The sequence below is a fragment of the Anolis carolinensis genome, chromosome 2, assembly GCF_035594765.1.
Source record: "Anolis carolinensis isolate JA03-04 chromosome 2, rAnoCar3.1.pri, whole genome shotgun sequence".
NCBI classification, from domain to species: Eukaryota; Metazoa; Chordata; class Lepidosauria; order Squamata; family Dactyloidae; genus Anolis; species Anolis carolinensis.
Window position 1 is genome coordinate 156,473,444 of NC_085842.1, and position 22,321 is coordinate 156,495,764.

A 22,321-nucleotide genomic window follows, 5' to 3' on the forward strand; every position below is an offset into this window, starting at 1 on the left:
TTCCAGACTCGGGATTAGGTCAGCCTAGAGGTGCTTTACTATCAGCTAATCACAGGGGCCAATGTACTCTGCTCTTCCTTTTGTAGCTGAAAGAACCTGGGCATATACAATCTGTGTCAGATCATGAGATTGGATTCCGTCTGCAGACTGTGAGTGTCCCTCCGGAGTCCTTATCGCTCTGCTACTCTTGCTTGCGCCATTCTTTTCTCACAAATTACAAACAAAGAGAAAACCTCACTGGGTTTGTACAAGCGTGGGATGCCCCAGAGCACCGTCTGTATCATTGTAGGCTGCTCTAGCTAAGTTCTCTTCTCGTCCTATTGTCACATTCTTAATCTGTTCCCTCTTGTGTCCTCATCACTCTCACCACAGTGACCACATCTCCCAATTGACAGCTTGCTTCCTCTTGTTTCCTTCTATAACTCCTCAGGAAAGCTGAGCAAATGTTTGGGGAACTGGAAGTGTGGGCTGTGGTCCCGGAGCGCGATCGCAAGGAGATCTATGACGATGTTCTCTTTTTCCTGGCCAAAAAAGAGAAGGTAAGCAAGGTATACGGAGCAAGGGATGGGATCTTTTGTAACAAAGAACAGATATTCTGCCTCTCATGTCTCAGTAGCTGAGCTCACAATCCCAAATCATATGGCAAGTTGTCTTGCTGGCTGGGATCTTGGGAGTTGTTGCCCTTGCAATTGGTCACTTCTTAATACTTCCAGACCTGGGTGGGTGGCAGGGAGAAGATAGGATGCTGTCCTATACTTCTAGCAACTATGCTGACCTCAGTGCTGTCCCTGCTGCTTACCTAGGAACACGCCAAGCAGCTGCGTAAGAGGAACATCCAGGCCCTGAAAAGCATTTTGGATAGCATGAGCCGCGTCAGCTTCCAGACCACATGGTCCGAGGCCCAGCAGTACTTGATGGACAACCCCAGCTTTGCTGAAGATGAGGACCTACAAAGTAAGACCACTTTCCACCTCCCTCTTTCCCCAGATCCTTTTCATGGTAGTCCTCGTTACGGTTTCAGAACTTGATATATTGTTAGGTCAGTTGTAATGTTGTAAGTTAGACTTATGATTGCATAGCTGTTTCCTATTCAGTTACGATGACCGCATCATGGGCATGATTGTCAATGCCCTGACCACACCTTAAAAGCCAATCAGCTGCCTAGAACAATGTGATTCTGCAGCAAACAGGTGCTGACATGATCTCCCTCCTGTCCACCAGTAAGTGATGGACCAAGGAGCAGAAGTAGGGATACTTGCAAAGTTCTTTCACAATTCTTTGTCACAAAATCACTTTCCGGGGGGAATGTGTTGGGCTGGTCCTGTCATCCTCCAGCACCCCACTCACCAGCCCTGCAGAACTTAATTGATCAGGAAAGCCAACTGGCTTTAAAATGTGTTTCAGATCAGGATATGATGGACCATAGCTGGGATGTCATAGCTAAAGATCTCTATGAACCTCTGTAGAAGCAAGCAGTAATATATACTTTATTCAGATTCATACTGCACTTGTAGTACAAGTATTTCTGCTTTCCAATTTAATGTAAAGCCATGTTTCTAGCTCTTAAGGGTATGAAGGTAGGTTTGGACATATGTGGGCAATGCCTTGTAAAATTGCATAGTCTAGGATGGAGAAGACTGAGTAAATATTCTAAGAGTTCTACAAAACCTTGCCCCTTTCTTGTGAATAGTAAAGACAGTGTTGACGATGCAACATGTATCATTTGTAACCCCACTGCCCAAGTCTGCAGTCCTCAATGAGGAGTCATTAGTTAGTTTTAGAATAGGCTGAGGGAAGTCCCTCCTCCCATCTCCTTAATGACAGTTGGAATGTATCTATTCCTTTAATTCTCTCCGATTCTGATCTCATTCTGATTGGTTTGTAGAATGGATACTTTTCTACTGCAACTCTTTACTTCTGACTTCTACTTTTTCATTTTAGTGTATGCTGTGTGTTTTGAGAGATCTCTCTGTATTTGTGTGTCAGGAAAGATATAGTGTGCTCAGAGTGTTTTCCCTCTCTTTGAAACCCTAGAAGAGATTGAATTATAGAGTAGCTATATTATTAAGAAATGCAGATATTGCTTTTATAAATAAACCTTTTGTAATTATAAAAATTCAACTCTGCATCCTTGTCTCCTCAGTTCTAAATTCTTTACAGCCACATCTCATGGCACTTCATGCTCTGTTTGCTATAACCATCCCGTTTGCTTTTGTTTGGATGCTCTGCTATATTTTTGTTTTTGGGTAGTTTCCCCTAACACAACACAGAAAATCCTAACAGTATGCAGATCTCAGGATTCAACTTCCCCATTTGTATATTATATAAGTTAGCACTTTTCTGTTCATTGTATTTCCCTCCCGGCCACTACCAGCTCAGCATCCCCATACCAACTTGGTTTTTCTGTCCCATTGAACTTTTCCCCGTCCCACCTGTACCTTTTTCAGACATGGACAAGGAGGATGCCTTAATCTGCTTTGAGGAACACATCCGGACACTAGAAAGAGAGGAGGAGGAGGAGCGTGAACGAGGCCGACTGCGAGAGAGGCGCCAGCAGCGCAAGAACAGGGAAGCTTTCCAGGTATCTGGGGCCAGAGCTGAGAATTAGGGGCATAAGCTTGGGGTGGCAGCTATTTATTTATTCATTATGTATTTAGTATATTTATATACCACCTTTCTCACCCCTAGGGGGACTCAAGGCAGTTTACAACATATTAATGGCAAGAACTCAATGCTAACATACATATAATAAAATCATAATAACTGAATACTGACATATAACTATAAATTAAAATAATTAAAACCATTAAAAGATACAGAATGGGGGACGCCTGGCTTGACAGCAGTGTGTGCGAAAAAGACCTTGGAGTCCTTGTGGATAACAAATTAAACATGAACCAACAATGTGATACGGCAGCTAAAAAAGCCAATGGGATTCTGGCCTGCATCAATAGGGGAATAGCATCTAGATCCAAGGAGGTCATGCTCCCCCTCTATTCTGCCTTGGTCAGACCACACCTGGAATACTGTGTCCAATTTTGGGCACCGCAGTTGAAGGGAGATGTTGACAAGCTGGGAAAGCTTCCAGAGGAGGGCTCTGGAGAACAAGCCCTATGAGGAGCGGCTTAAAGAGCTGGGCATGTTTAGCCTGCAGAAGAGAAGGCTGAGAGGAGACATGATAGCCATGTATAAATATGTGAGGGGAAGTCATAGGGAGGAAGGAGCAAGCTTGTTTTCTGCTGCTCTGCAGACTAGGACGCAGAACAATGGCTTCAAACTATAGGAAAGGAGATTCCACCTGAACATCAGGAAGAACGACCTCACTGTGAGGGCTGTTCGGCAGTGGAACTCTCTCCCTCGTCTGTGGTGAAGGCTCCTTCTTTGGAGGCTTTTAAGCAGAGGCTGGATGGCCATATGTCGGGGGTGCTTTGAATGCGATTTCCTGCTTCTTAGCGGAGGGATGGCCCATGGTGTCCCTTCCAACTCTACTACTCTATGATTCTATGATTAAATATAATCATATACAACATTTAAGTACTAATACTGAGCATTAAAAACATCCTAATATAATAATAAAATCACATGATCCAAAAATCATACACTGTAGCCATTCCGATTGTCATTGTACATATTTCCTGATTATTCTTAGGAAATTATCTAGAAGTGGGAAGTGCTACAGTAGCTCAACAGAAAAGATGCATGTGCCTTCCGTATAGACAGTCCGGGGTTCAGCCTCAGGCACCTCAAGTTGGAAGGATCAGCCAGTTCAGAGATGGGGAAGTCTTGGAGGACGGTGGGCGGGCATAAATATCCCAGGAGACTATATAGGAATGCACCAGCCCATTCCCAGTCCCTTTAAAGTTTGTTTTACCCCTATACCTAAACTCAATAAGAACCATCTTAACAGGTTCTCTCTCCCCCCCCCCCCCCCCCGGCCCGGCCATTTTAGGTCTGAGATACAAATTTTACAACATGAAATGACCAACAAGTCATTTACTGTTCCCTTTCTAATTTTTAAAAATGAGTTTTCTGCACTTAAAGTGTTCTGAGCCCCCCCAAAACATGAATGCCCATCTCCTGCATAGCCTCAGTGTGCCACAAAACCATTCCTGGGGACCATATGCAATCTGCTGAAATTGGGCATTCAAATGCCTTGCTAAATAATTTCAGTGACAAAATACTTTTGACCAGGTATTTCCTACAAATCTCCTCACCCATCTGGTCTGGATATTTTGATTTTTTAAAAAGCTGGGAGCCAAACTAAGTATTACTGTGTACCACACAGTACCACACAGTGATTATCACATATCACTGTGTGCCATATTTTTCCTTTTCTGTACTTTGGTAGTGTTTTGTGTTTACCTGAAAAAGCAAGAGGGAGGGAGAACCAAGGGAGACGGGGACATGGGGTCCAGGGCCTGCTTTGGGGCGCACAGCCTCCCTTGCAGGGCTTGTGAATGGGGAGGGGCTGACTCCCCGATCTCTCTCACTCTATCGTAGAATAACCAGGCTGCTTCTTGCTCAGGCCTTCTTGGACGAGCTTCACGAAAACGGGCGCCTGCACTCCATGTCCACTTGGATGGAGCTGTATCCCTCCCTCAGCACTGACAGACGCTTTGCCAACATGTTGGGCCAACCTGGTAAGCAGCTAGTGCGCAGGACCACCTCCATCCCCTCACTCACCCCTCCTCCTCTTCCTAAGAGTAATGGGCCCTTTGTTTCTGAAGGATGTTCAGGGGCCTCAGCTGAGGCAGAGTGCTATCCCCTTTAGCTTCAAGGCCACCCTCCCTATAGGACACAGTTCACAATGTCTTGTCTCACACAATATTCTTATTGAAGGGTCTCTGGCAAAACCCGCATGGAAACCCACGGCCATTTGGAAACCATTGCAACTGAAACCTTGCCCTTGGAAGCCACCAGTGAAGGGCTGTTCTTGTCTGTTTGTCTGCCCCATAGGCTCCACCCCATTGGACCTGTTCAAGTTCTACGTGGAGGATCTGAAGGCCCGTTTCCATGATGAAAAAAAGATCATCAAGGACATCCTCAAGGTACAGCTTGGAAGAGTCCCGGGAGGGTAAAACTCACAAGTCTTCTCCAAAAATGTTGAGTGCTGGTAGCTGTACATACAATATAGTTATAATGTTATGATTCCACTTGCATTGCCATAGCACCATCCCACAGAAGCATAATATTTTCAATTTAGCAATTGTTGTTTAAAGCATCTGGGAGTTTCTAGGCTGTAGAAAGCTGCCATAGGACAACATTTAGAAGCAACCTGTGTAGTTCAAAACATCAGAAAGTATTAAGCAAAATTTCAGCCCATAATTTCAAACTACATATGAAGCAAAATAGAGAGATGAAAAGATGGGGTTTTTTTTCCTCTTCAGATCATATAAATCTTTTGCCCTTAAAAGATGGCTTTTGAGGCCCCATCTACACTGCCCATTTAATGCAGATCAAACTGCATTATAAGGTCAGTGTAGACATATAATGCCACTTTGAGTCTCCTTGTGGAGAGAAAAAGTGGGATATGAATAAGCATAATAACAATAACAACATAATGCAGTTTAACTGCATTGAGCTGCATTATATAAAGCTACACTGACCATATAATGCAGTCTGATCTAAATGGGCAGTGTAGATCGGGCCATAGTGATGCATCACAACTATGATTGAGCGCTTCCTCTTTTAGCACAACTCAGTAGGAAGCACTGGCCTAAATCCTGTCCTAAGCTTCCATTGAGACTAGCGCAGCTTATTTATGTGTTGACTCATCATTCAACAGTTGATACCACAGCTCTACTTGAGTTGCAGACAGATCTCTTAAGTTTCAGGCCAATGTATAGGGTTTGAGAGGAGTTTTTAATCCCCTTGCCTCCCCCTCCATCTCCTTTCTCCCCCTCTTCATTCCTTGACAGGACCGGAGCTTTGGCGTGGAAGTCAATACAACTTTTGAGGACTTCGCTCACATCATCAGTTTTGACAAGAGGGCTGCGACACTAGATGCTGGCAACATTAAGCTAACTTTCAACAGTGTGAGTTGGTCAGGGATCAGCAAAATTGCTGCACTGAAAGTGGATTGTAATTTCCAACAGAGGAGGCTGCCTCAGAGGATGGTGAAGTCTCCTTCTCTGGAAGTTTTTAAACAAAGACCAGATAGCTATCTGTTAGGAATAGATTGGCAAAATAGAATTGGTCTCTTCCAATTCTGTAATTCTATGATTCATAGGCTATTGAGAAATCAATAGCTAAGTAAATGGTTCCATTGCAGAACTGCTTTTACTGTCAAGCCATTTCTTCTATCACTAACCAGGCCACATTGGATATTGATTGTTAGAGAAAAATGGGGTACAAATAAATAAAATAACAGCAGTAATAAATAATACTCTCCTTTAACTTAAAACAGCTATACCTCTCCTGCCCTCTGGGAGGATTGATATCCATGCTTTTGTAAATGGATCCTCTGCATTCAGAGAGAGACTATATCTGGATGCTTGGAACAAACAGCAAATGGGCCAAGGATGGCTGTTTTGGACAAGCCTTCTGTGCTATGAGCTGCTTTCGTCTGACTCACGGAAGCTGTTTTGTGGCAGTTTTCTTTTCTTCGTGTCAGCAGTGACTTGAAAAACTGCAAGTTGCTTCTGGTGTGAGAGAATTTGCCATCTGCAAGGACGTTGCCCAGGGGACACCCGGATGTTTGATGTTTGACCATCCTGTGGGAGGCTTCTCTCATGTTCCCGCATGGGCAGCTGGAGCTGACAGATGGAAGCTCACCCCGCTTCCTGGATTTTGGTCAGCAGTCCTGCTGGCACAAGGGTTTAACCCATTGCATGACCAGGGGCTCCTTTTGTGGCAGTGATGCAAGGAGTAGAGGACAGACAGCAAGAAAGACATATACACAAAAAAAGGAGAGTGGGAAATTCAGCCTGCATCCCACCTTGCAGGGAGGGAGAATCCTGGTTTGGCCTGGTCATTCTCTTTCTAAGCAATATCATTCAGCTTTTTTGAGGAGGTGGGAGGCAAGTTGGTATTCTTCACCACCACCATTTTGAAAGTCTGAAATGCCTCTCTTAAAGTTTTGCTTCTGGCAGTGAGACTGTTACAGTAAAATACATTGGTATTTTTAGTCCCACCTTTTTCCCTATCAGCATCAAGGCAAACTCAAATTGAATTTGGCCTTAGAGCTGAAAGAGATTGGGCTCTTGATGCAGCCAGAGAATCAACAGGGTCACTATGGCAAGGGTGTACTGCATTATTTTAGCTCCTCTGTCCCTCGTTCCTTCCTCATAGCTTCTGGAGAAGGCTGAGGCACGGGAACGTGAGCGGGAGAAGGAAGAAACCCGTAAGATGCGGCGCAAGGAGGCAGCTTTCAAGAGCATGTTGCGGCAGGCAGCCCCCCCTCTGGAGCCCAGCACTGCCTGGGATGAGGTGAGCCCCAGTGCCTGGCTCAAGCACATCTGCTACTGGCTTCTCTGAGGCACCAGCAGGCTGGAAGTGGATTGGGATTTTCTGGTTGATCTCTGATAGGCAGTAGATATCCAAGGGCTTCCTGATCCTTTAACATGGAAGGAAATAAACTCTGGCATGGTTTCAGATCTTGCTTGGCCTCATCCTCAGGTTTTTCATCTGTAAAATGGGAGCACAAATTAATCATCAACCTGTTAATGTGTAAGTCATCCTCTGCTAATGGCAACAGAAACGGACACAGTAATGGTGTGTGTTGTGGTTTTTCATTGTGCATTGCAGAGTGGCACCCAGCCATTGACATATGTTGTACAGTATTATATTACTCCTGGAGGTTGTTTAGTATGCCTCCACATCTAGATATTGGGGCTACAGTGAAGGGATGTTGGATTGTAGCTATTGCTGATCTTTGGCTTTGTTCAGCTATGCTGTCTGGTTTTAAGAAAGTTGTATTAGAATCTCTGTGTAATTCACTCTATGCCATCTGGGTGGAGCTCATAATTGTCCATGCATTCCTGAACTACTATGTGGTGTACTTTGCTGTGTTTGGTAGCCCAATATATAATAGTGAAAGAGCAAATAAATCCTGCTATCTAAGAGAAGGAGCAATCTCCCCCTTTTTGTCTGAGCTTGGCAAAGGTTCCTGTTTTTGGACTACAAATCTCAGAATCCCCCCCAACCAGCATGGCTTGTTCCTTAGCTTTGCTATTCCCCTTCCCCACCAGGTCCGGGAACGATTCGTCAATAATATTGCTTTTGAGCAGATCACACTGGAGTCAGAGCGGATCCGCCTCTTCCGTGAGTTCCTGCAAGTTCTGGAGGTGAGTTGATGGAGAAGTCGATAGAACAGTGGAGCTCCAGAAGGAAGTTCTCTGAAACCTTAGTAGATGGTGACATGGATGGGGATACTGGGGTGGAGAGAGTAAGCAGAGGAGCTAAAGATGAGTGAGCCATGTGTGAGCCTCTCCCTCTCTCTCCCCACAGACGGAGTGCCAACATTTCCACGCCAAAGCCAAGAAGCACACCAAGAAGCCCAAGAAGCACCACCGCAAGCGCTCTGCTTCAGTGAGGCCTCAGGGTGGAGGGCCGGGGTGGAGCAGGGAATAACAAGGGAGAGATGGTCCTTGAAGCTAGCGGGGTGTGGAGGGCAAGACGTATTTTGGACAAAAGCAACTGGATACTCCAAAGGCAGTCTTCACTCCTCAACCTTATTTAACTCTCTTGACATTTTTATGGAAGGAAAAGAAGGGGTTGGAAAACCCAGCAAAGTATGAGATAGTACAGCCACCTCTGAATCTCCATATGTGGTTGGATTGTGCAACTTCAGACTGAAGTTGGGCATGAAAGTGAGGAAACCACCAACAGAAGAATGGTGCTGCGGAGTCATGATGTGATTGTGTGTGCTTTCAGGTTGTTTTCGACTTACGGAGACCTTGACACAACCTATCAAAGGCTCTTCTTTGCAGGAATTGTACAGTGGGAGTTTGCCTTTGCCCCTCTGAGACTGGCAGAGTGTGACTTGTCCAAGTTCAATCCAATGGGTCCTGATGACTCATCTCCAGAATCTTTTTTAAGGCCAACAAACACATCACTGCACCATGCTGACTTTCATGAGGTGATAGAATTGATCTTATCACTTCAGGCAGCAGGTCAGTGATGGGACTCACAATGTTGAATATTACCACACAGAAACAATTTCCTAATTTTTTAAAAGTAAAAAAATAGGTGTTCTACAAAAGGAGTGGATTGGTCTAGTTTTTCCTCTCTATTTTGTGGATGTTGAGTTTATCTAAAAATGAATTGTGGAATGTTCAAAACTGGGACCGACGTGCTCTCCATGCAGAAGCTGAAGTGGTAGGGTTCATTAACTACCATCGCAGGTGCTGACTTTCTCATTCTGCAGTCTTTGTTGATAGGGGGAAAAGTTCCTGCAGTGCAGCGCAATACACACACCTGTCCACAGCCATGAAGGAAGACTTCTGAATTGTGCTTCATCATCATAAGATCTGTATGCACATTGTCCTGACCATGGCTGAGGTTGGAAGGCTTAGCCTTTCAACCCTATGCTGCACTTGGGTGAAATCCATTTGTTACTGTAAGACATCCTCTCCTAAGGCAGTGCCTTCCAGATGTGTTACATTACATCTCACATCATCCCTCAGCAAACATAGTCAACTGCTTTTTTTATCGTGTCTGAAGCAACTTGAGAACATACTGCAAGTCACTTCTGTTATGACAGAATTGGCCGTCTACAGAGACGTTGCCCAGGGGATACCCAGATGTGTTACCATCCTTCTGGGAGGCTTCTTTCATGTCCCCATAAGCTAGAGCTGACAGACGGGAGCTCACTCAGTCTCGCGGTTTCAAACCATCAACCTTCAGGTCAGCAGCCCAACCTTCAGGTCAGCAGTACAGCCGGCACAAGAGTTGAACCCATTGTGCCACCGCGGCTCCTCAGTCAACTGCTGTTTGGCAGTGATGGTAATTATAGTCTGCCGTATCTGAAGAGGGCTGTCGTAGAGAAGGCTGTCATAAGGGATGAGTTTGAATGAGTTAGCGACTTTCCGGTGAGTCCACATTTCTCCCCCTCAGGGCTCGGAGTCCGGTTCAGATCACCCCCACCGTGCAGCCAAACGGAAGAAACGCAACCATTCAGAATCTGCTGGATCAGGGGCTTCTTCCTCACCTGATTCAGGTAAGAGCCTCTGATTTTTCAAAGGCCCATTGTCAGTTGAAACCCCACTTTCCACGCTGATGGAATCTCATTGCCGTCTTTGTATGCAGTGGAGCTGAGGAATCCATGTGGATGATAGGATCATAAAAGTTAGAAGATTCTTCGGAGGCTATGGCAGGGCATTCGCTACAATGGCATCCCTAATGGATAGCCATCCGGTGTCTTTAAAATTGTCCAAAAAATGGAGTGGTCACCCAACTGCTAGGGTGGCTTATGAGATAGCCTGCTGCCCTTCCCCCGGTCTCGCTCTGCCCCCTTCAAAATAGGCAAGCATTGCCTGAGCTTTGTCCGCTGATGTGTTGGACCAGCCTGGCATTTTGCATGTGCTCAGTGAGGATCATCGTCCCCAGTGGTGTCCCATTTCTCCACCCGCCTTCTCCCCACAGAGCACAGCACCAGGCGCTCTAAGAGGCAGAAGAAGAAGAACAAGAAAAAAAGACACAAATCGGTGAGTCCACAGTAGAAGACCAACAGACACCAAAGCATCAGTGACACAGATGGCAAGGCCAGGGAGAGAGGAAAGGCAAAGCATACTTCCTTTGATGGAGGAACCTGAACAAAATGGGGAATCCTTTAGGGATGTGGGCTTCCTGGATAATCAGATCTATCATGTCCAGGTAATACAAGCTGTCTGCCAAAGAGAGCAGAGCCATGTGATCACTCATTCCTTGGGGCAGGTATGAGCAGAGAAGGGAGAGCATGATCGTAGTGCACAAGACTTGCTGTTTTACAATGTCAAATATTGTTATGATGACCATTCCTTATTGTTTGTATTTTATGCCATTGCTCTTGTAAGTCACCAAGAATTCCATATTTGAAAAATAGTGTGTGAATACTTTACACTAGGCCTTTTCAACCTGCAGATGTTTTGGACTTTAGCTCCCAGAATTCCTGACCATTGAATAAGCTTGGCTAGAGCTTCTGGGAGTTGGAGGCCCAAACATCTGGAGGACCATAGGTTGTGCAGGCCTGCTTTACACAAACTGACATCCTTTTCATCAGGGTTGGGCAGCTTCAGCAGGTTTGTCTTGTCATTTTTCACTTTCTTGGACACTTGGTCTGGATGACAAGAGGCACATGGAGTGCCAGTGTTTAAAAATGAAAATGGAAGTGTCCAGAAGTCCACTTCTAATTTTGAATAAGAGATTTTTAAAAATATTGAACACTATGGGGAAAGGGACCTGCAATCCCTTGAAAAGTTAATGCATTATTCCAGTTTTCAAAAAAGGCGACATTTTTTTCTTTCCCTTTCTCTCTGCCTTTTGCATCCCTCCCTCCATTTGAAAGTTACACTTTTGGGGAGCCAGCAGCTGCAAAACCAGCTTTGGGAAGTTGTGTGTGGCCAAGAGCTTTGTGTTGTCCGTCCCTATTTTAAAGGTGGGGGGATCCAACTGAATTTGCAGGATGTAAACACAGATGGTTTTGCATAAAGATGTCAACTTCAGCTTTTCTCAGTACCAGAATCTGATCACTACAATCAAGGTCTTTGTGAGTTTGGTTGTGATCTTCATCCTTGTCCTTTACCCAATTCAGTGTCCTCCAGCCACAACACCTTTTTTTAAAAAAATCCCTATTGTCCTGCCTACTACTAAGCTATGGCAGCAGGGGATGGTGGGATTCATACCTGGAGGCCACCAGGGTGGCTTAGGTTTTCCTCCTGTTCTGCTCTACTTACTTGGGTGTGACAGGCTGGCTACTGCTGTGCTGGTTGGGCCACTAGCCGCCATACTGTGCCCTCCAGTCCTGTGGCTTCCAAAGTTGCAAGCAGTTTCTTTTACAGAACAGCCCTGAAAGTGAAGCGGAACACAAGAAAGAGCCAAGCCGACCCGAGGAGTGGGAGAGAGAGAAGGCCCCTCCGCGACCTGAGGGAAGAGGCCGCTCCCCTCCCCGGGGCGCCAGGCGGGAGCGGGTGAGATTCTCCAGGAATTGTGGATGGGGAGGCAGTGGGATCAGGCTGCTATGAGGAGGGGAAACATATTTGCGGGAAGGCAGGAGAAATAAGGATGAATGGGACTCAATGGGATGGGTGATGCCTTGGGATGTTTTCTCATTTACACTTATCTCCCCCCCCCCCCAATCAGAGCGGCTGGGACACCTCAGAGAGCGAGGAGCTGAGTGAAGGGGAGCTGGAACGGCGCCGGCGGACTCTGCTACAGCAACTGGGTGACCAGTAACAACCACTGCCTCCTTGGAGGCGCTTCACACTCCCCATCCCCCTCATACGTGAAACCCAGTAGGTTCTTGTTCCTGCATAAGGCCCTGCCTTCCATTGTTTTGTTTTTGTGTTGGGGCCTTAACACCATCCAGGCCAAGAGTGCATCCATCTCAGTTGGGATCCTTGTGCAGTTGGGCCGCAAGCCCACCTTGAAGCAGGGTCCTTTGGTTCTGAGTGGGCAGCAGCCTGGTCCCATTGATGGGGATGGCCTCTATTTGCCTCCCCTGCCTGCGCAAAGTGGCGACATGGAGGATTGTAATCACCAGTCTAGACCTGGACATCATCTCCACATTTCATATCCAGCTCTGGAAATACCATTGCGTTGACTGGACTGCCTGAGACTGGAGCCTCTGGCTTTGAACCAGAACAGCAGCGACCAGCAAGTTTACAGTTCCAGTCTTGCTCTGTCAAAGTCTGGCTTGGCCTGGGGCACTGATCCTCTTCTTGAAGGTTTGTTCTCCTTGAATGGATACTTTTTCCTGGTTGCAGTATCCCTTGTATGTTGGAGGATTTCAATGGAATTTTTAAAGATATTTATAATAAACCTGGACTTGAAGGGCTGTTCTTTGGCCTCTGGCAGAGGGTTGGTTTAAATGTTAAGATCAGTTCCAAAGAAAGAGGGTACCTCCCTTCATTGTTAATTTTAGAGGAATTTCAGCAGTGCTTCGTAATGTGTATCAGATAGTAGCTGGATTTAAGGCTGCATCTTGTCCCCTCCTCTCCCCCCACATTCTTGTAATGAAGAACAGAACCTTGGTATAGGTCCCTGCTCAGGTGTAAGGATATTCATATCACAAAGGAAAAGGAAAGGTATATGGAATGTGAGTGTGCTTACAGTAAAATAAGCAAAAAGCAAAATCATATTGGGTATAGTATATCAGGCATGGCAAACTTTGGCACTCCAGGTGTTTGGACTTCAACTTCCACAATCCCCAACAGCCTATCGGCTGTTAGGAATTGTGCGAGTTATTGTCCAAAACACCTGGAGGGCCAAAGCTTGCCCATGCCTGGTATATATGGATGTATACACTGTACATTACTTATGTTTTCAGATAGCTGAGATTATACACGGCACATTCAAACTACCATGGGATTGCCCCATCAGCATCACAGCTGTTCATGTTTGAAGATGTGGAAAATAGAGAAGTGTCTGGCTGTGTCCCTGTAGCCAGAAGCAGAATGGTTACATCATCTAAGACTCAAAGAGGTCCTTTGAAGCACAGCAGAATTTCACATCCGACTACAGAGTCATAGCCAGGCACAATTCAATGCCACCTATGCTCCACTCTCCCATCAGTGATGCAATGGGCATGGGAATTTAGCAGCTTTATGGTAATGAGAGACTTTGGATATTGCAGGGGTTGGAAGAGAATACTAAAGGCCACATCATCCCAGAAGACACAGCTGTCTTTTTGCCACTAACATTTAGCCAAGTTGTATTAAAGGAGATTAGTAGCCTTTTGAGGCTGAGTAACTTGCATTAGAAGCAGATGAACAAATCATTGAGAGCATGTCCCATCCCATGCCCCCTCATGAGCCTTTATCCAAATTCTTAAAAAACAGGAACTCGTAGATGCAGGCAAGTCTTGATTTAAATGCTGTTTCATCTCACTATATTTTAAAGTCTTTATAAAGAAAATTTAGAATACTGAGAGCAACCATATGATCCCTTTTGCTGTGGGAAATGGTAGCTGCAGCCTGCAGGGATAACACTGTGGGGGGACACAAAATGCTTTGGCTGTAGACCCTGGACCCTCCACAATTGCCAGTTCCTTGATTAGTATGACATGCAAACCTGACAGTACCCAGCCCTGTGGTTTCTCACCCAGTTACTCCATGGGTTTGGTGTAAGTTTGTCTATTTGGGGGGGGGGGGGGGGAAGCTAGGTTCTGGATGCTACTGAATTAACCCATCTAACCAAGGTCAACCTGGATCTGGGGACCATTCCTCCCAATCACCAGTCTTTCTGTCTTAAATTAGCTTCCTGGAATATTAAGAGGGAAATCTTTGGGTGGTAAAAAGGGCTCCTTAAAGTGCAAAAACAATGATGGGAATGTTGTCTGAATGCCACAATTGCCCACACCAGCTACAGACCAAAGGACTCTACTGCCCCCAAATGAAATGCACCAGCAGCCAGCTCACTCCGAAAAAACCTGGGGATGAAGGAACCTTGGCTTACTATAGTGTGCAAACCAGGTCAGCATATCTATGTGTTAAATTGTACTTTAAATGATATCCGTAAAGTAAGCAAACTGCAGGGCTTAGCCTGCTTGCTTCTTTTTCCAGCTGCTTATTTTATGTTGATGAAAGTCATACTTTTAATGTATTTCCTGAGTTTGGAAACACAAGTATTTCTTCTGATAAAGCTTTCAGAAACTAAAAATGGATCTGATCAGGTTTTCCGTAATCTCAAGGAAAGCAAATAACTTGTCTGCCTTTTACTGGGCTCGCTTTAAGTTTAAAATTTTAGAGATCCTGTTGGTTAAGTCTTTTAAAAAATGGATCTCTTTAAAGCAGAAATGCCAAATGAGAGCAGTCTAGGCTGTTGGTACAGTACTTGCACATGAGATATTATATTGATACAACTCCATTTGCTGAGGTAAGGATCGCGGTCTTATTTTCATGATCAGTCTCTTGTGAAGTTGTTAACACCTGCCTGACAAACATGTTAGGATGACCCTGTCCAATGATAGCTTTTGGTCTGGATGCAGAAACTCAAAAAGTACAGCAGCTGCCCCAACTTTTCAACCCCTTTCAGTGTCCTGGTTCTTCATGTAGTTGTCTCCTTTTTCTCAACAGCTGAAGAACCATTTAGCCACATATGTACATGTCGCAGAATACAGCTTTTTAAAACGCAAAGGAAAACCAACAAGCCTGCAGTGGACCCACCCTGCTCTTAATACGGATGGCTATAGAGGTTTATGGATCCAAAAGGCAGCATCACATCATTTTATTTCATGGGAAATAAAACTGCAGTAAAATAGACCAAAATATAGGTCTTGTGGCCAGGGGTTTAAAATACAATTCTTGCCAGACTTTGAAAAACCTGGGCGGTCCTGGCAGTTCTCTTTTTAAAAAATACAAGACAAGTGGATACAAGAGGAAGAGTGTTCCATGCGTGTAGACTGGGCAGATATGCATTCTCCCAAACTAGTGTAAATTAACTATGAGGAGGGATGTTTTTCATTGCTGCTGCAAGTCACACTACACTGCAACCATGGGCTCCTTTGAATGTGTGTTCGCAAAACCTCCCTTCACTTCTGCATGACTTGGGTTAGAGCAGTGGTTCCCAACCTTTTTTTGACCAGGAACCACTTTGACTGGGGATCACTCTCCAACATTAATACCAAAAGGGCTATGAATCAGTTTTTGGTCAACTTTAGATTTGGTTTGATTATTTGGGGTGCCGATTCAGAAAATGGAATTGGATAGACCACATCAGCTCTAGTTTCTAATACATAAGATGTGCCATTAGTCATCATCTGCAACCATATTTAATAATCTAGAGCCGATTTTATCTGCATGTCTCACGGGCCTTATTTTAGGTCTTGCGGCACAGCAGTGGGCTGCAGCCCACAGGTTGAGAACCACTGGATTATTAGGCAATTCTTTCTTTTCAAACAAGCAAAACGTTATGTTAGATCCTCATTTTTGTTTTATTCCACCCACCCTTTTTCTCCCATTAGTAGAAATTCTGTACAGTTCAAGGAAGGTTGGGTGGGGAAAGGAGGCACTGGCTTGCAATATACTCCATAATACTTCACATACAAAAAAGTTACATCTAACTACACACAGAGACAAAAAAGGGGATTACACTGGAATGGATACATTGTAAACTGCCCAGAGGCAACACCAGGAAAGTCCTGCCTGCTTGGATGGAGCCTTGCCCATCCTCTGCGGCTAAGGTCCTTTGGGGAGAGGATGGTTGGTCCCTTTTGCTTACTGCAGAAACGGAATAGTGTTTGCTTCAGAAGCCAATGACGCTAATGAAGCTCAGCTTCCACAGTCTTTATAATTAGCATTAAATTACTGTTCATCATTCAGTTAATATTGTCTCTTAGATGTAGAGCTTACATTTCAACCCTAGATTAAGAAAACATTTCTTAATGTCTTTTGTGCCTTGGGTGTGCAAAGCAAGAAGCCAAGACACTTGACCAGTGTCACTTGATCAGGCATGGGCAAACTTCGGCCCTCCAGGTGGACTCCCAACTCCCACAATCCTAACAACCCATTCAATAAGTTGTTTAATAAATCATACAAATAAATAGGTGCCTTCGAGATTGTTCAGTAGACACAGTGGAGGCAAGGCATGTAGAGAGCACATTCCCCAGTGACATCACCATGTCAGTATCGAGCTTCGAGGAGCAAGGTTCCTCGGGGAGCCAATCAGTGGAATCCCAGGGAAGTGTCGAGGCGGAGCCCCGTGCAAGGGCTGTGGTGGCTGCAGCACCAACCACCACACTCACCCTGAAACAACAGGCCCGCATGAGGAGAAACAGGACGGCTGCTCAGATGAGGCTGTTGATGCGCTTCGCTGACCGCATCCCAAACCAGATGCTGGTGGCGTCTGGCCTTGGCCAGTTTGCAAAGCCATACTTCACTGTGCTCATGGTATTTGTTGTGCGTGAGCGGATGCACAACATAGTGATACTATTGGCGGAGATGTTCAGCTGGGCCCAATGAAATCAAAGTGGTCATCTTGGGTGAGGAGACCTCATCTTCCGTTTTCGACCATGGCCTAGCCTTCAGCTTCCAGAAAGGCATACTGTCCAGCTTGTGTATGTTCACAGAATTGGAAATAAGCTTTCCAGGGTTTCCAAGGGACTTCAACGGAGACTTCATGAAATGGGCCGAAAAAAGGGTTCTTCTACTAAATGAGGTCCTCACAGTATGGAAGTATGAGCTCTGCTCCAAACCAGGGAAAGGATGGGAGCAATTCACAGATACCGATATATCATGCCTCAAAAGAGAGTGTTGAAAACCTCATCTTCTTTCTTGGGTCCCAGGGCCCGCGAAAAGGGCAGACGCATAGACAGGGTGGGGCACTAGGTCCTGGAGATTCCCGTCACCTCAAGAAACGCTACCTTTATGTGCTACGGGCACTTTGCTGTGGCCAATGAGATTCTGTACAGTTCTGGGAAGTAGTCCATTCAGTGGGCAGCGTGCAAGAGCCATGGTGGCTGCAGCACCAACCACTGAGCTCACCCTGAAACAACAGGCCCGCATGAGGAGAAACAGGATGGCTGCTCAGATGAGGCTGTTGATGCGCTTCGTTGACCGCATCCCTAACCAAGTGTTGGTGGAATCTGGCCTTGGCCAGTTTGTGAAGCCATGCTTCATGGAGCTCATGGCTACATTTATATGCTACTGGCACTTCACTATGGCCAATGAGATTCTGCAGAGTTCTGGGAAGAAGCCCATTCAGTGGGCAGGTTTATGAAACCCAGGGCAGCTTCCCGAGCTTGTTACGAAGTTGTTGTTGGTTGTAGGAAACATGTTTTAGACATGTTTCTTACATTTTGTAGACATGTTTTGAGTTCACACCTGAAGTTCTACTTTTTTCTTTATTCTTTCAGATGGGTACGTTTTAGTACTGTGACAGAATTTACAATATTGTTGTTGTTGATTGTAATAAATCTATTTTGGTTCAAAATATAAATAAATATATCTACCCTAGTCAGGACTAAATGAGAACTTAGCCCAATGGTATCTCAGTGTAACAGCTGAATGCAGAAAAAGAGGCCAACAAAATGTTTTATTTTAGATTATAATCATGGGCTACATGTGGCCCAAGATGTCTATAAATGCAACCCAGCACAAAATTGTAAACTTAGTTAAAACTTTATAAGGCTTTTTTTGGGGGGTAACTGATTGTGTGGTTCTTGAGCGCAAACTTGGAACAATGGAATGGAATAATCAGAGTATGTTATGTCTACAGATATTGGAATATTATCCATAATTCACATTACAAATGCTAACAGTTCAACCAGAAAACCTAATTGAAGATTTTAAGAGACCCTCCAATTGGGGTGGTGTATAATTAGGATTATTATTTGAGGGCTTATTTTTGCTTATCTGTAGTAGCAGATATCACAAAAAAATTGTATGGATTTTTTTTTTTGCTCATCAGTTATTGTTAGTGTTATGTGTGCCCCAAGACAATCCTTCGGATGAGGTCCAGAGGCCAAAAGGTTGCATCTCCCATAGGTTCTCCCATGTTATTTGGTGATAACATATGCCCAATGAAATCTGTAAGATAAACTGGGAGCAAATCCCATTGTTAGCACCCACTTGAATAGGACCATTTAATCAATGCAATTTAAGTGTTGACTCACAATTCCACAAGCCTTCGACAACACAATTCCACAAATGACTCCTTGGGTCTGACTACCAAGAATCTTCTGCAACAGCCCCCCCTAGGTTGTCTGGTATGGCCTTCGGTGCATCATTCCTATCCCAGGCTTCCTTAATACTTTACTAAGAAATATGTGAAATTCAACTTAATTGGGTTCCAAATGCAAGGCTAGATTCCTAGTTTAGTAATTCAGAAGCAGCACAATGAAATCAACTGGACTTAAAATATTTATGGCTGAGAACTCAAGGATATTAATAGCATCCTGTAACTATAATTAAATTTGTATTCAACAAAATATGTCTCACACCTGCTTTCTCTTTCTAGGCTGCACATACTTTCCAGTTCTCGTAATTCCCCACATTTCTGCCCTCTATTTTAAGCATACTGCCAAATAGATGCCATATACTAATCTGTCTCTCCCAATTATACACATGCACTGTTTCATAGTGGCACCTCATCCCCTGCTTTCAAATAGCAAGTAAGTCACCCAAGTCTTCACCTACAAGTGGGAGCAGAACCTTTTTTACTTCCATGTTCCTGGAAAGGCATCGTTCTAATTTTGAGGTAATCAGGCACACATTTAACTAAGCCCCTGTCCATCTACAAGATGATAACCATTTGGCAAAAGACATGAGATCTGCTTAAAATGGCTTGTACCTAGTTGTTTCTCCCAACTTGCCTAACCTACCTGGACAGCGAGTGTGTGGCTCTGTACATGTTGCTTAGGTTCCTGATGCCAAGTGGAATCATTTGCCCTCACTCCCAGCACTTTAAAAGATATGGTGGCCTGCAGTCAAATCCATTGTCATGTGCTATATGACAGCACGTGTGTGAATTTGTGACCTTTAAGATGTCGTTGGATGACTTGACTCATTTATCGGTAGCTATCTTTGCCACACAGTGAGGGATCATGGATGCTGAAGTCCAACAAAATCTGGACAAGCACATGCTCCCATCCGTAGCAATGCCTCATTTTAACAGTTATTTCTCTCCTATGCAGGCAGCTGTTGATCTCTCCTGACTTTGTCATGCCTATCTTTTCATACTCTAAACCTCATTAATAATGTATAGCAAATCCCAAGATGTTAGACCTTCCAACCAATAACCCAAAGGGCAGGCTGAAGGAGATGAAACAATGTTCTACATCACAGAGAGGCTGTGTTCGGCCAGAGCCACGGAGCTCCCCTGAATCATAGGCCTTCACCCCAGGGTGTATTTAATGAAGTTTCAATTCCACCAGTCCCAGCTCAACAGAGAGGCCTAATCCAAAGAAAGACATTTTCCTGGGATTAGTTGGTATCAATCATAAGGCTTCCAGTTTCCAACTACAATCAACGTAATCTTTTGGCATTGTTTATATTCAGAAGGCACAGTTCTTTGGCAATCCTGATTACTCTTCTGATGGTTTTTAATTTTTTATAGCAAAGTCACAGTGGAGTATTCTGGTATGAAAGGGAGCAAAACCCCTTGGTCCCTAGTGACCACACAGAAGGGAAAGTCAATAGTCTGTTTAAAAAAGGTCTTCCTCACCTTGACTGGCTTTGCAAAAAAATATGGTTCTGCATTCAGAATTTAATGTAAGAATAAAGATAACATCACAATACCTTATTAATGCCAGTTTTACCTAGGGAGTGTTTTGCCAGGTCAACCCATGATCTGACATGTGGTATTGAATTATGACTCCAGTCATTCCTGACTAATGACTGTGTTTTAGGGACTGGTGGGAGTTATAGCTCAAAATATCTGGAGGGCACCAGCTTTCGGAAGGCCAATCTGATTGATTCCTGGTTCCAGAGAAGTAGCTTAAAATCCCAAGGTGATTGGAGCAGAACTTGTAACTTCCCTGAATTAAAAACAACTGAAGAAGAAGCAGTCCTTCTTTCATTGTCCAATGGCTTCATCCTTATGGTTTCTGCAGTTTTAATACATCACAAGTAAAAATCTTTGGTCAGGTAGAGAAGAAAAATCCAAGCAAGTTAAAAGAAGGTAAAGCAAGTTTTCTTGTTCTGATTGTCTGAAGAAACATCATGGCCAAAGTTGTAGGCCAAACTTTAGACATCAGTGGAGCAACAGTGGTAAATGGTAAAGGAGGCAGAGGTAGTCTTCCCATATAGTAAGATACGGTAGCAGATTTGGGGCAACCTTCCAAATGGAAGAGTGGAGAATATCTGAATTACGAGATAAGATCTACTGAGAAATATTACAGTGCAAGACTCAATGAAACAGAAAGGACTTCATTCCATTCATTTCAAACAAGGCAGGGACTTGGAAAAGCTGCTGCCCAGTGGTTTCTAACTAGTGGTATGAGATGTCATTTGGTTACTCCACTTGTCCTGTGTCCATCTTCTCTGTAGGCCATGAATGCACTCAACACAGCTCTAATTGTGCAAACATCTCACTTGCTGTTTTTGTGACCTGCTTTGGAGCATCTAGGTTCACGGGGAGAATTCTTAGTCTAAGATCAACGTTTTCCAACTCAAGTGTCAAATGTCTTTGACATTGGAATATCCTACCTGAGGATAGCATCCAAATAGAACTACTGGTGTTTTTTCAGGGTGGGAGTGGCAGAGGGCTTCAATGAGACACTTGGCAGCTGTCCTAGATTTGGTCTGGAGAGTCTTGCAGCATCTTTGGTCCAGTAACTGAGGAGAGTTGTAGCTTAAAAAAAAACCCAGATGAGTTGGAAGCAAAATTTGGTCCTTTGAAAAATAGTAACAGTAATGATAGTGTGTACATGTTCATGCATTTCTTGGGCACTGCCAGAAGTGATCTCTCTAGCAATTATCTAGGATTCACCCCCCATGGTCATTTTCCTGCAGTTGCCAATATCAGAATTATATTGTGCAGTTGGTCTGAAGGCTTGTTTTTTTTTGTTTTTGAAGAAAGGTTTCAGTGGTTTTTCAGAGCCTCACTTTTAAATTCTTCAGGGATAGAACATGGCCTGTTCTGAGGAGGCCACAGTATTGCTGAAGATGTCTCTTGAAAAACAGCAGTTAGTCCACAAGACTAGAACCCAATCCCGATGTCAGCTGCTACTGAAACAGTTCACCATGTCTCTATCCACTTAAAGACACATTATGGAAAAGGTCAAAGTGCAATTCTGGTCTGACAACGCAAAGGACTGACACTCACAGAAGGGAGAGGTCAGCTTCCTGCTGGCCAAAGGCACTTCCAAAAAGCCAAAGGACAGTCTCGTCTTTCAGAGCTGACTCAGTAAGGGATAGCAGGAACAAGGGTTGATAGGAATGGTCATATATGTACAGATTAAAAATACACCTTAAATAATAAGAGAATAAAAATAATACTGTCGCAGTAAGGCACTTCCTAATTGTCCCTTTGGTTTTTCCATTCGGGAAAAAATTCTTGGAATGGATGACTGTTTTTTCTTTGGCAAAAGAGAACATGGACTGGGCCTTGGATGCAGCATTAGCCAGCTGGAAAAGCAGGGCATACAGGACTCTGAGGAAGAAAGAAACAACTGGTCAGGACAGGAGTACAGAGTCACTAGGGAATGAACGCAGAAGCAGTGGAAATATAGCAAATTTGTTCATCA

General features: G+C 44.4%; 2 protein-coding genes across 12 annotated transcripts in view; one reads left to right on the plus strand and one right to left on the minus strand.

The window, feature by feature from the left end:
- Positions 1–12,973, plus strand: part of prpf40b (pre-mRNA processing factor 40 homolog B) — a 32,254-nt gene extending 19,281 nt beyond the window's left edge. Inside the window, exons 15-27 of one of the 4 annotated variants that reach the window (XR_010003010.1) lie at positions 431–539; positions 804–954; positions 2,448–2,581; positions 4,526–4,640; positions 4,957–5,048; positions 5,919–6,035; positions 7,291–7,428; positions 8,190–8,285; positions 8,449–8,529; positions 10,057–10,159; positions 10,585–10,646; positions 11,984–12,107; positions 12,280–12,292. Coding sequence is in view for 3 of the 4 variants with exons in the window: in XM_062970891.1 (XP_062826961.1) it covers positions 431–539; positions 804–954; positions 2,448–2,581; positions 4,526–4,640; positions 4,957–5,048; positions 5,919–6,035; positions 7,291–7,428; positions 8,190–8,285; positions 8,449–8,529; positions 10,057–10,159; positions 10,585–10,646; positions 11,979–12,107; positions 12,280–12,372 (1,420 nt within the window). In the remaining variant the exon portion in view is untranslated. Of the gene's footprint in view, positions 1–430; positions 540–803; positions 955–2,447; positions 2,582–4,525; positions 4,641–4,956; positions 5,049–5,918; positions 6,036–7,290; positions 7,429–8,189; positions 8,286–8,448; positions 8,530–10,056; positions 10,160–10,584; positions 10,647–11,978; positions 12,109–12,279 lie in introns of those variants that run through there. The other 3 variants (XM_062970891.1, XM_062970892.1, XM_062970893.1) reach the window with 3 other exon arrangements.
- A 2,375-nt stretch (positions 12,974–15,348) lies between these two features.
- The window catches only part of fmnl3 (formin like 3), a 130,929-nt gene continuing 123,956 nt past the window's right edge, over positions 15,349–22,321 (minus strand). For all 8 annotated transcript variants that reach the window (XR_001729925.2, XR_001729922.2, XR_001729923.2 and 5 more), the window contains one exon: positions 15,349–22,227. The gene's annotated coding sequence lies outside the window, so the exon portion shown is untranslated. The remainder of the gene's footprint in view (positions 22,228–22,321) is intronic.